The sequence below is a fragment of the Euwallacea fornicatus genome, chromosome 16 (genome assembly GCF_040115645.1).
Source record: "Euwallacea fornicatus isolate EFF26 chromosome 16, ASM4011564v1, whole genome shotgun sequence".
Classification (NCBI taxonomy): Eukaryota; Metazoa; Arthropoda; class Insecta; order Coleoptera; family Curculionidae; genus Euwallacea; species Euwallacea fornicatus.
This window is the reverse complement of record NC_089556.1, coordinates 1975755-1990184: the sequence shown is the minus strand read 5'-3', so window position 1 is coordinate 1990184 and position 14430 is coordinate 1975755. Positions and strand designations below refer to the sequence as shown.

Sequence of the window (14430 nt, the reverse complement as noted above, 5' to 3'; positions counted from 1 at the left end):
TTTTAGGCTTTTCACTGCTTTTTTGTGTCTCTTCTTCAATTACCTTAAAAAATATAAATTCACTCTGTTATTCTGGTCGTAAAATATGTCAATTTATAAATTTTTCAAGAAGTATTGACCAAAACAGAATGTGTGAAAAGTGAAATTCAAAGAAACGTGTTTCCTAAGTGGAACAAATTAGAAGGTTCATTTTTGGGGGTCAATACTCTTAAACTTGCTTTCCAACTACATAAAATATCAGCTGTATCTGTTGATTCGTCTACAAGCATTTGGCTTATAAAAGACCATTTGCTACACTACTAATAGTACTGTATACTAGTAATAAAACAATTTAGCGCCTATATTGAAATATGCGTTATGAGATCTGATAGAAATTGTTAACTCTAGTAATACCGTTAATATTAACAGAACTTTCTCGTGCCTTTCATATTTTTCTCGAAAATTAGGGTGGTTAGTTTTCATTTTCATTTATAGCTTCCTTGAACTAAAATTGGGTCCCGTTTATCAGCTATAGGTCGAAAATAAAATTTCCTTGTGTTTACCTCTAACACTCCTAATCCAGTCAATATTGAATGATTCGCAGTCAGCTGGATCAATCAATACTCTCTGAGTCCCCAAAACGCTTTTGAAGAAATTCAGATGATTCGAGTCCAGAAATGTAAAGTTTCCTCTTTTTACCGGATACCTATCCTGAAAAAGCACAAAACTGTACATTTTTCACTTCAAAATTTTACCTAATTATTGAAATATACCTTCGTTAATTCGGGAATTCCACTGGCTAAATATCGAAAAAATTGACTATTTTTTTCTAGCCCATTCGCAGACACCAATGGCAGTAACTTTTTAATTAACATTTTTCCAAAGTGAAATCTCTAAAAAAAAAAGAATTTTTATAATTGTAAGAAAACAAACAAAAGACTCAATATCACGGTTAAAGTGATGCGGTAACTGCGAAAAAATTAAGTTCTTCCGGGATTTAAAGTCGAAAAATGAGTTTGCCAGAAAGTATTTGTTCTAGAACTTACATGAAATAACAAATTGTAGTCGATTGTAAATTTAATTTGAACTGAATCAGAATTGAGAAATCTGAGGTGCAAATATATATATATATATAGGTTTATTCCCTACTAAAGCATTGCTACCTTTGTCTAGAACTGAAAAGTTAAATAGCGAATTGAAGTCATATTTTCGGCAATGTAAGGGTACCCATTTAGTTTTTACTTTGCTGAAAAAGAACGTTGTAGAGCCTTTCATTTGAAAACTGCAAATTTTTAAATTGAATTAATTATTTGAGAAGTGTTATGGGGTCTCAAATAATAATTTTCAGTCTTTTTGCATTCAAAATGTTGTCTACTGTTTACGTTTCTTCCTCCTGTTGCTAAAGCTTTGTGTCTACGTCACTGCCGTTGCTGCAGCCAGATGCAAAATTTTAAAAAATATGACGAACTTTCATAATACTCAGTAGTCATTGGAATCTTTTAAGATGCAGCAATTTTTCGTGCTTCTATCTATCATTTAAATTTCTCCTTGTAGGTTTTGACGTAGATGGTATTACGTAATTGATTAAAATTTATGATTTTCAAAATATAGAGACCCCGTATAAAACAATAACATGCAGCAAGTGATTAGCGTCTCAGTATGATTTTATATCTAGTTATTTTTTGTAATAATCTTGTCCACTCCTACTTTTTTTACCCATTCGATCAATTCAAAATTACGTCCAGCACGCCCCTCTATTTATAATACCTAAAAGATAATTTCTCAAATTACGGAAGACCATCACATTACTCATATACATTAAAACGTTATAATCCTTTGTGACCTAGCATTTTCCAAAGTTACTTTCTCCATTTGATTTTTTGTTGTTGTTGGTTTTACTCAAAGAATGTCTTTAGTACGGCCCTGCTTAACTGGCTTCAAATGGACATTTTTTTAATTACTTACAAATAACCCCTACAGCTATTTTGTGGACTTTCAAATTGAATGAAAACCAGTGGAGTAATTGATATCTCAGACATCCTATACATTTTCTAAATTTAGAGAGATACACAATAATTACTCGAAACTCCATGTAGGTACGTTAAATACTTCTGAAAACCTGTGCTTCTTCTGGTTTCTCAGGATTTTCATAAAATTTCCAAATTTAGTTTCGTTAAAACTGTGAAAATCTAGTTGCGCTACTGTGTTTCACCGCCGCCAACTTTATGAAGATGCTACCGATAGCAGGGTCGTACTCATATGTGTTTGACAAAAATTATCCGGAAAAATGTTGATTCTCAATCTCTCGTTTCCAAAAATGTGTACATGCTCTAGGTTCTATATTGTCTCTTGTGGCTATTGAAGGTTATAGAAATAAAACTTCATTTGTAGATTTTATAGTGATATTAAAAATATCATGGTCGTACCCATGAATATTTGAAATCGACTCTAAAAACACTATTCTTTTCCTGCATTTTGGCAAATTCATAGAAGCTCTAACAACCTAGCATGCCACTGTCTTTCTCAAACTGGAAAAGCCCACACAGTTTTAGCGAGAGTTTAAAGAAAAGACGAAGTATCGGGGAGACACTGACTAAATTTAACTAAGATGAAGTATACGTAGTGTCTTGGAAGTTAAATGTGCTATTCGTTCTCATACATAACGAAAGCTCATAAAATATTCTACAAAATTTGTAAATTTCAAAGTGGTAATACCAATATCAGGGTCGTATCGAGGAAAATTTTAAATATGGATTAAAAATTAGGAAGATAGGTAAAACCAAGAATCTCGATCCTGTGTTTTTAAGTCCTCATGGTACACCTCAGATATTTTTTGTATGTATTTCGTTCTTACATATCTATATTAATCATATATACATATATATATATATACATATATGTGATTTTCTGCAAATATTTAAAATTTTGACTATGAACTAAGCGACGACTCGTTTATAATTTTTTCGTTTTTTGTTATTTCACTGATTTATTGTTTGTAAAATTTATGAGATTTCCAGTGTCGATTGATCGACAAATTGTTACAGTCTATTAATTATTAAATTTTTAATTCTTTTTTTAAAGAACTCTGATTTTGTTACGTGATTGTTTTTTTTACACGAAAATTGTATTCGGTATTCCCTTTTTTTTTAACGATATCTCGCCTTACAGTCAGTGGCGGATCAAGGGATAAATGCTTCCCTGAAACTTGACAAGTAACTACTTTGTTACTCATTGATAAACTTGGCAAAACATTTTTTAATTAGAAAAAAAGATTTACAAATTAGTAAATGGGTTAATTCTAAACTTTTATTAATTTTTAGACTTTTGGAGGAAATTTAGTTTAACAGATGTAAATCAAACTTGCACAAACAATGAATTTTTTAGGGGATTTTTGTATTGAAAAATATTGAGTTGTGATTATATTTTCCTAGCACGTGTCCGTATGCAGGGTGTTGCAAAAGAGTTGTACCAAGCTTAAGGATGTTATGAGGGACATTTCGGTGAAAAATTTTTGCATAGAAACGCTTAATTAAAAATGAGCCGTTTTGGCTTCATACTCATTTTTATTCAAAAACGTAATGTTGACGCGTTGAAACCAAAATACTGCTATACTTAAATAATTTTTGTTACAGATAACATAAAAAATATGATAAAGGTTCAAAGTGACGATCTCCAATGTGATTATATAAATTTATTTTTAAAATCATTGAATCGCGCACCCAGTGTAAGATGTGGGCATCTTGCTGCACGAAAAGGAAGATTCCATCATTCTCCCTAACAGTGTCTCTTGGGTGTCTAAAAGAGGTTCATAGACCAACAATTTGATGTAACCCCTACAGGAAAAAGTCCAATGGGCTTAAATTGGGGCTTCGCGCTAGTCATCTGATAAATCCGCCTCTTCCGCTCCATCACCCGTAAAAGTATTGGTTTAGATGAATGAATATACAGGTGCACCGTCACGTTCAAACAATATTCTATCCTGCATCTCCATGGAAATGTGTGCATTATCAGGAAGTACGCCTTACAGAAAATTTGGTAGATGTTACCAAATAGCTGAAGTGGAAGAAAGAACAGATCAAACGGAAAGTTTTGAACAAATATGACGACTCTGTGTCCAAAATGGCTTATTTTTGAGCAGAGGTTTCGATGCAAAAATTGTTCACAGCAATGTCCTTGATAACATCCTTCAGTTTGGCATAACCTTTTCGGATCACCCTGTGAATTATTAATCCTGTATTATTTTTGACATTCAGATAAAATTGAAACGCAGTTTTAAAAAATCGGGAAAAATTGTAAACTTTTGATTTTTCAATGTCTTTTGGAAAAAATTAAAATTCCAGTGTGTTTTTATAGCGCTCCTGACAAACATCGCGAAACCTGAAATCAACAGAGAACATTTATGTTGTGCACTTTGGAGAACAGATGAAGAGGCACAACTTATCCAAGTGTGGAGCAAAAAGTCCAATTGTTATTCTCGATTTGACAATGTCTGAATAAAATTGCGAATTTACTAAATGGTGTGAATTCCCGTTCCTCCGCCGCTGCACGAATTCGCACCAACGGGCAACGGTTTCGCCCATAGAAACATGTTTCGCCTACAAGTTGGGAGCATGGCCGATCTCATGGCTAATCATGCGCATAACCAGGCCCCTCCCTACGGGCATATGCGCGCACTTTGAGGGGAACGAAGCATTTGTCCTCCTCCCTCGACCCCTCTCCCCCGAAATCCTGTTTCCAATCAAGTTCAATGAGATAATAAGATAATGAAGAAAACGTATTTGTTTATCGTCAACCAATGTAACGCAATAATTTTCTCTGTGCTTTATGAGGTATTTTATGGTGTGTGTTGGTGGGGGAGGAACCAAGCTTTGCACGGTCATCAGCTCTCTCCGCTTTATTTTATGATAATTTTTTTTTTACACACAAATTTAATATCTCTAAATGTGATTTATTTGCGTCGAATCTGTTTTAATGCGAGATTTGCGTTCGCGCAATGCCATACGCACAACGCGTTTACGATGGGCGTAACGATACGTCTTTGTATCTACGCAACCTTCTCGGTGCTACGTATAGCGCCAATCATAACATTGTATCGAATATCTGGAAGTCTCGCAGGAAACCTTTGTCAAAAGGACCTTGTGTCAAAAAGAACTTCTGTCAAAAAAATCTTTTGACATTTGTAGTAAACTCTTTCTGTTTCGCCTTACGACATTTTTTCTGTTTCTACATGAATTTGTTATTCGAATGACAATTTTTTTTTCGTTAAAAAATTAGCTCAATTAACATGAGGCTATGCGTTACTCATTCTTTCAAGTAGGGTTTAAGTAAATCTAATACAATTCAACGTAAAGTGCGCTCTAACTAAAGTGTATTTCTTCTACATCTGCATAGCTAGAAATATTTTAATTATCGAATTTCCGGGGGCACGAAGAGTGTTACGCTGGTAACTGGTCTTAACAAGACACTAAAAATCTCCCTTTGAGAGGTGGAACCTTAAACCAAAATTGTGTGGTAGTTGTAGCTTCCTATCTAGGCACAATCCACGCAAAATATGTCTTAGTTGATATTCGTTAAATTTACCGGTGTTTTTCTTAATTTAGAAGCTCAAGAATCTGAAGCTCCAAGAGGGGACATGCTGTATACCTGTACAGACTATGTATTAGGTATAATTCGATCTATTGTGTGAATGTGGCGTGTGCACTTATACCACTTTACCATACCATAAATATATCAGGATCAATAATTAATAAGAATAAAATTTTAACCTGGACCCAGTTCTGCCCTCACTTCTCCACTCTCCACTCAAAACACACAATGACTTTCGGAATTACCTACTGGTAAAAACGCAGCTCAGCGCAACACAAGGTACGTTAGGTAACCAAACTGTGCCTTTTCTGCGTTTGCGTTAACGAAGTGCCAAGCGCACAATAATCTAAAGCAAGATGCGCCAACTAAAATGCGCTTTTCCTGCCCTTACTGTCTTATAGTGCAGTAACGTGCGCACATAGCGCAACCCAATGCGCATTATCTAAAATGCGCTTCTGCGTTCATTTTGTCTTAAGGCGGGATTTGCATTAACGAAATAATGCTCAACAAAGCGACGCAATATGCACTAACCAAATTCTTACATAAAGGGGATTTATGTTAACACAGAGACAGCACTAAGGTGCAGCAGAAGGACGAACCGCAGGAAGTTCTGTTGCGTGATTAGAAGGATTCTGTATAGAAATTCTCCGGGCGTGCCAAAGTGCTAATGTTAGAAAAGAATAGAACGCTAAAGAAACAAGATCTAACATGTACTTTTGACCGTTCGGAGAGAAACCTTGAAAGTGCTCCTAATCACCCACCCCCCTAGAAAAACACGCGAGGCCGCCCTTCCTGAAGGAGGTGGAGCAAGACCGGACGCTGGCCTGGGAGGCGATGACCAACGAAACCATTAGCAGTGAAAAAGAAGTATGTTTTTTAAAATCCTTGTCCTAGACTGGGTTTTTCCCATGGTAACCTCACTGAGAGTTCCTTACGGAACCGTTGTTTGGGAGACATCGATGAATAAGGCCCGCTATACTCTAAATTGGAGGCTGCAGGAAGTGGTTTCCTTGACAATTACTGGTGCGTTCAGACCACACCAACCATTCAGATTTTGGATTCTGACGAATCACGAATGACTGATATATAGAATTTTCTTAATGTCATGCTAATGTGCCAGATTCTGATTCCTCAGGTCATTTAATGAAGAAATGTTCGTATGAACATGTGTCCGCAACGGCCCAACTTCTATAGAGACAGGGTGTGAAACATTTTTTTTTCACACGGGTATTTTAAAATTTTTCAGACAGTACTTTAGATATTACTCTCAATTTTGAGACGTATTAAGAAATTTAAATCTTTAACACAAGTTTTTAATTTTTAATTTTTTTAAAGTCATTCTGCTGCGCAATCACTGACGTGTCCGCAAACATGCCTTCCCACATCATTCGCGAAAAAAGTGGTACGCCACTGACATTTTTTCGTTGAAATATTTTTTCTGATTAAGTCGGGCAATTCATAAAAAAGGTCTCTCACGCTTTTTCGTCAGACAATTAGTTCTTGATTGCATCTATGAAAATCGTCTTAATTAATTTGTTAGTTTCGACAGTTTATTATAAGTTATTATTTTATAATAAAAAATTGTATATGATTTATAGTTTATTTTAAGAGCCCTTTTACATGTAGAATTGGCCGGCCTAATCAGAAAAACTATTCCCGTGAAAAAATGTCAGTGGCGTACCATTTTTCTCGTAAACAATATCGGAAGACATGTACTGGATTAACGGAATTAGTTTTCTTATTAAAATACGGAGTTTGCATGTCCCACAGACATACAGTAAAATTGAAAGCAAAATAAAGTATTTTTTTGAAAATTTTCAAAAATAACGTTTTGAACAGAAATATTTCAACACCCTGTAGCTAAAAAATTTGAATATGTTCATGTGAACTTTTCTTCACAAAATGGCCTGAAGAACCATACCTTCACATATTAACATGACATTAAGAAACATATTGTGTACAATGAGCTCGACCCGGGCACATTCAGGGCATCATGGCTACTAAGAAGGGTGAAGTGGGAGAGGAGGAAGGGGAAAGGTAGGACGGGAAAGGTGTCGGGGTGGAGGGGGCGCAATGCTTCGTGAACCTAATGGAGTCCTCACAATTCATTAGAGCCTAATCAAACACAATATTATGTATCCTCATATCAGTTCACAGGAGTGACAATAATTAAGTGTGTTCGAGGACAAAATTTTCGGAGCCCCCTTTCGCGAGCGGCAGGAATTTCTGACTCTTGAATGAAATAGGATTCATTTTTTCATAAGGAAGATGAGATGTGTTTTGGAGAGGGTGGGGTCTCACATGAAGTAGAAATGGGTAGATTGAACGACGAAAAAGCAGAAGGCCTAACCATTAAAGGGAACAAAAAGGAACATCGTTTTGGTTAGAAAAAAAATATGAATTTGCACATTTGGGAACTTTTTGAAATGTACGCATTAAATACAATTTTTGGATGTAGTTTCAAAAATTGAGAAATTTACACCTGGAAGCTCAGAAATTCGAACGAAACGGCTTAAAAAATGGGCAAATTACGAAAGATTTTTTGCTAATCTCAATCTGTAAAAAATTTCTGCGCAAACTGAACAAAAATCGTGACGTTTTTTTTTTATCTGTAAATTCTCTTTGATTTCAGGCTATTTACCGTTTCTCCTATAAAAACAAAAAACATAGGTCGGTTCGATTTTTCCTTTTTAAATATTCTTCTAAAGTCACCCGAAGACTCGAATAGTATTTTTTATTATCTCTTCATAGGACCTATGATCAAACAAATATTTTTGTTTTCAAAAACCATTGAATTTGGCAGAGTGTTGTGTTTCGATATCTGCGAAATCTCTAGAAAAAAAGTTTTGTCTAAGAATTTTATATATTTTCTGAAATTATATTTTTCTAAAATTAATCAGTTCTGAATTTGTGTGGTACTCAACATGGCTACAAAAATCGGGATTTAAATGATGCATAAACACATATATTATAAAGGAATACCTCGTTAGCAGTATTTGCTTTTTCTTTAAATTGGACAAATTATTTTATTAAAAATATTTAAAAATTAACAACAAACGTTTTGGATCATTTCTGAGAAAATATTCCAGGTTCAATTTGAAAATATGATCAAGATATTGTTCCTATTTACGGATATTTAAAACCCTGAAGATAGCCTAATATCTCAAAAAATATCAGGATAGGATCTTAATAGTCCCAATCCATCGAAGATGAAGCAGTTTTAAATAGTGTTATGGAGACACTAATACATGGCGGCTCTCTGTTCAAAATGTGACCAATTTTTGTCGAATGCCTGCAATTATTTGCTAGATTAACTTTTACGTCAGTGAAAAATACGTTCAGCTGCGTTTAATGGCGAAACGAGATTTTTAATAAGTTGGAATATCATATACCTTCCTAGGACACAATGGTCTAGAAGAACTGAATGTAGCAAACAATTACCTAAATTTCATTAAATATAAGGTAATTTTTTTACCAAAAGGTCCTTATAGGTTAGTGCCTCTAGGGCGTTACTTTACCAGAAATGCGTACCATATAACTAGTAAGAAATCATGATAGCGACACTGTTCGAATTGACTGCCATGGATTAGTGTCTGAGTTGCCTAAAAGTGGGGTCAAAACTGTAAAAATTAATGCTACGTTAAATTTTCTTATCACTTCGTAAGGTTAAGAACCTTAATCAGTAATCTAGAAGAATTGCATGTAATATCGCTTTTTTTCCAGTTTTAACGCCTCTTTTAGGCAAATCAGACACTAATGCAGGGTGGCGTAATCGGAAAAGGTGACATTCCCATGATCTCTTACGTGTTATATGTACTGATTCCACAGGCGCACGAAACATTTCTAATGAACAAATGACGTCACACGAGGACACAATACATAGCGGCCTTCCATTTTAAAATCGGTCCAGTTTTAATGGAGTCCAAGAAATTCTCGGCAATGTTCTTTTTTTCTTTGTCATTGATTTTTCCTTCAGTATCCGAAAATGCAAAAAAGGTATTGACATGTCAATGACAGTGACACGACAAATTGACACTGACAGCCTTGCATGCACTCAGCCGCCATTTTGAACATCATTTCCCATATTTTGGCAACGTTTCCAACGCCGTCCGATTTCGCATAATTTTCGAATTGTCCTCCCTGTGTTAGACACTGGTGGCGCCACTGATGATTCGATCGCGCGTTCTCCCGCCTTTCACCGAATAAACCGACGTTCTATAAGCGCATTGGTCGGCCATACTTCCAATCGCAATTCACGCAACCGTCTTTGTAAGGGTCTTTTTACAGGGCAAAGACACCGACCGCTCAGTTATCGAGCTTTCTTAACCGTCAAACGCTTTTCTAATGCAATTTGTTTGATGTTTCCGTGCGAAAAGTGGCGTTTTGCCTATGAGGCCTTACACTTGGTAATGTTTCCTTCTTTTTTGCAGTGTGAACGCCATTGTTGGTAAGTGTCTATTTAGGGATTTGGTGATGTAATTAAGGCAAATCAGTGACGTGTCGAGTCGGAGGAAGCCATTTGTTCTGTACGGGTGCGGTCGGCTAAAACGCTGCGTTGCCAAAGTTAACGTTGAGAGGTTGATGACCGTTACGTTTTTTCTAATATGCTTTTTCTGAATTAATTAATATAGTACGCATGCGCGTGATATTACGTACTGATTGGCGAAACTTCTGTGAAGAGAGGGGGCGGGGAGTTTCCAACATAAATTATCAGGGGTGGCCACGTGTTGATCAAGTGACAGATAATGAGCAAAATTACAGAATTTAAGTTTTAAATGCCATTTTAGGTTCAGGTTATTTTAATTCAAAATGGCAGCTTGGAAAGTTGTATGTCAATGTAGACATATCAGTAATGAATGAGCTTTCGACAACGTTAAAAACGTGTTGAGCGCAATAACCATCATTGCTCATTTCAGGTTATTTTTGTCTATTTGAAGTTAACTCGACCGTTTCAAAAAATTGACAGTTGAAATGTGACAGTGTAGAAATTTCACAGCTTTTGACATAAGAAAAACAAACATTGGAAGATCTAAGATCAAATCTTGTGAGGGTACGTTACTGGTACCTTCTATAATAACCAAGTTGATTTAAATTTACCGACTCCAGCAAAACAGACAAATTATCCAGAGACCTTTTACGTTATTGAACCGTCGTTGCCTGAAAGCAAACCGGCTCCCAAAGCAGGTAGAAATTCAGAGACGAGAGATAGCTCTATCTCGTTTAAAATGTCCTTGAGCGCCCCATTCGGTATAAAACTGGGTCAGTAGGATTTAACCTTGAAATCGGGGAATCGTTCGTTTCACGCACTCGACAGTGATGCCAAGTTTCAACAGCGTTTCAACTGAACTCGGCCAACATTTTATTGAAAACAAAATACAAATTTTGGATAATAGAAATGACGTCAACGGGATTACATAGATTCAATATAATTGCTGATTTCTAGTATCGTGTCACATTTCATTTGAATTTGCATTTTTCACCAGCTCCACACATCGTCGACAGGGAACTTCTCTATGGGAATTCTTTCAAAACACCATGGCTTTCCTATTAATAAAAATTGAAGTAAAGAATATCAATTTCCTCTGATTGTGTAGCATCCATGGATGTGAAACTTCACGTGATCAAACACTACAAAAATTACGTCACTTGTATAAGGGTTAAAATAATATAAGAATTTAATATGGCCACTGTCAGTGTCAATCAAATCAAATCAATCTTATAATGACGTTTGATTTGAATTAGTATTTTGGTCAGCGTCTTTGCTGTGTTAATACTTTCAAGTGAGCGTGGCAACGTAGCTCTGAAGCCGACTGCCGAGGGTGTTGACCTATAATGCGTTCATTATAAGCACTTTCCATGACAGTTTCGGCGAACGTGAGGGACCGTAATAGCCTTTTCTACAGTTCTCGGACATTATTCAAGCCATTTTCTGATTGCGTTATGTGTGAGAAATTTCGGTTCTAAAATCAGGTCGTTTAACTTGAAAAAGACGAAGTTCTCGGTAAAATTTGTGTTGTAATTTGGTTAAGGTTGTATAAGACTTGTAATTGCCAGGACTTGAAACTCCATTTTCCGGGTGACTTTTTTAGTAGATGTTAAAGTAAGAAAAGTGGAATAGTGTGAACAACATGACAGTCAATCCTTACCTGGGCTGAGTTTGAGGCAACACAATAGAAAAATTATTAACCCATGGAAGACGAAAAAACGTTCCAAATTAAAACCCGTTTTTTCGACATTTTTTTGGTAGACTTCGAAATAAAAGAGTAGAAATTTGTTGAAAAACATGTTCTTGAAATATAAAGGAAAAACATACGAGTTTTAAATCCCTAATTTTCGGTTCATTTTGTCATAGATTATAAATATAAATAGAACTTATGTTCCATGGAAGAAAAAGAAGTTTTTCCAATCAAAGACCTGATCTGCAGGAAAATTGAAAAGCAGATATTCATGTGTTACAAATATTCCTCAAATGTCGGAGAAAAGGCTGCGATTTCGAGTTTTCCGTGTTTCTACTAGTTTTTTAGTAGATTTGAACTAGGAAAATAGAAAATAAATGTTCCAATTAACAAGCTAACATCTTGCGAATCAAAGCACTTTTACGAACTATTTTCTGTTAGATTTGAGATTAAGAAGGTGGAAACAAATATCCTTGAAACGGAAGAGAAATGTATGAGATTTAAAATTTCTGTCTGCCTTATTTTTTGGTAGATTTTAAAGTAGAAATTAGATATTAGTAAAAACAGAAACCCTGTTTTCTGGCTAATTTCCAGTAGACCTTAAAGCCGAAAAGGAGAGATTCAATAATCGAAAAAAGTATTCTTTGTGCATAGGAGAAATGCTTAAGAGTCCTTATTTGCTGTTAATACTGACAGGTCTTAGTTTGCAGTATTCGCGGCAAGAATTTCTGGCAGATCTTAAAGCAAGAATGTAGCGAGCTTTATGAAAAAAATTATATAGATAAAGGTGGGGCTCTCTGACTAGTGTTAATGTTCCGGACCAAAGTGTTCTTTTTTCCAGACTGTTCCAAAAAATTATTTATTAGATTTGAATGCAATCCCTAAACGCCTAAAGGCAGAAATTCGTTGAAACGGATACTCCATGAGCTTACAAGAAAAGATTTTTTATTTTTTGGAACTTTCTGATTGATTTGATATCAATAACAAAAACATTTATTTACGTACACGTGTGGTAACGCTCATATTAATACACTCCTTCAAGTAAAATATTTTGCATAACGCTCATGTCTCACGAGCAACGCATACGTAATAATAATAAAAGCTAATCATCATGTACATACTTCTCAACTTTTCACGTTTGATCACACACTACTGCACTCCTAACCTCACACTTTTACTTTTCACACGGTTACAAATCGTTTTTGTCGCTACTCTTTCATTTACAATACAGCAATAACTCGAACAAAACAAACTTCTTGTTCACTAAACTTACGCAGTTATCTTGGATCATAATTACTAATTACACATGGAACTTGTTTGCTTTTACTTACTGACCTGAGACAGAGAGATATGTGCTTTGTATCTAAATGTGCTCTGTCGCAGTCTGGCCAGCTGATGATGATGAAAACCCGTGACGAAACTGTTGTCGATATACTTATGGTGACATTGAGATATTTTGCAAGGTGAATTTGGTACGTTCACTGCGGTGCGCTTCACGCTGAGTTAGTATTCTCTAGTATTTTTAGTGTTAATGATATAGAATTGTCAATTAGCACTTAGTACAAGCTGAACGTTTGACGAATTCAGGAAAACTGTCAAATGTCAAGTGTTACTGACTCAGTGCCCAACATCAATAATTGACTGAAAGATTATCAAACAGCATTAATTAACTGACATACCGTTAAACCTTATTTTAGCCTTTTAAACTTTAAACTTCTTGTCACATAAAAAAATTGTTTTCTGCTCAGCGTGTGCTGAATGCCCATCGACTACCAAATACTATCAATTGTTCACAGTTGAGTGATGCCCTGTCAAAAGTCAACAATTCGTTGACACTCTGTCAAACATCATTTAAACTTTTTAAATTCTCCAAAACGTTTTCTCATTTCGTTTTATGGTAAAAACAAAACCCATCGTCGTTATCTGGATATTAAGGCATTAAACATTCGGCTTAATAGCGTTTATCAAAAGGGGTCTTGTGCGTTTCCGCCCTTTTGGCCGATCAATAAACACCCTCCGTCTGCCCTTGTCTGCAAAACAAACCATCGCAAACGACCCTGAGCTTGAACTCTGTGTTTGTTCCTTGATTTCCTTCATTTTTTTTGGTTGTTTTCTTTCGGTATTCGCACTCGAGAACTCCATTCAGACATCAAAACATAAGATTAAGTCAGGAGAAACTCAAATTAACCTCACCTGAAAATTATGCGCGTCTTTCTCAAGTGCATAAAGTTCACTTTTCTCAGGCTTGCAAGTCTGCTCTGCTCATCTGGTGATCAAGCAACCCCACCCATGTAAAGAGCTATTTTCGGCATAATTGCATTATGTGTCAAACACATTTAGGGGTAGGGATGAGAGTGTTGCCCCTCACAAGGGTTGCTTCATGATGTCCCATTGAATGTTCTAGAAATCTCCTTCCGTATGTTTCACAACTGTTTATAAAGTCAGTTGCGTCACCTGTGAGAATTGAAAGCGAGTTTATACTTATCTATGAGCTACGATGATTATGACTTCATATGCGACCAGTCAACAGCGCACCATTCAAAATAGATTTTTTTGTGTTCCCATCTGCACCATATAAGATGAAATCGCTCAGAATATCCCGCGATTTTGACATTCTTCTTGATATAAATTGGATCATTCCGCTTATCAATTACCAGATATCCGGTATTTAACGACAGTAGTAATTCGT

At 35.7% G+C, this 14430-nt stretch overlaps 1 protein-coding gene across 6 annotated transcripts in view; it reads right to left on the bottom strand.

Moving 5' to 3' along the window:
• Window positions 1-14430, bottom strand: part of D2hgdh (D-2-hydroxyglutaric acid dehydrogenase) — a 45916-nt gene that overhangs the window by 2176 nt on the left and 29310 nt on the right. For 2 of the 6 annotated variants that reach the window (XM_066291162.1, XM_066291163.1), the window contains 2 exons: window positions 753-872; window positions 543-690 (listed from right to left, as the gene is read on the bottom strand). In XM_066291162.1, coding sequence (XP_066147259.1) covers window positions 543-690; window positions 753-854 — 250 coding nt within the window. In that variant the 5' untranslated portion in view covers window positions 855-872. The other 4 variants (XM_066291164.1, XM_066291161.1, XM_066291160.1 and 1 more) reach the window with 4 other exon arrangements.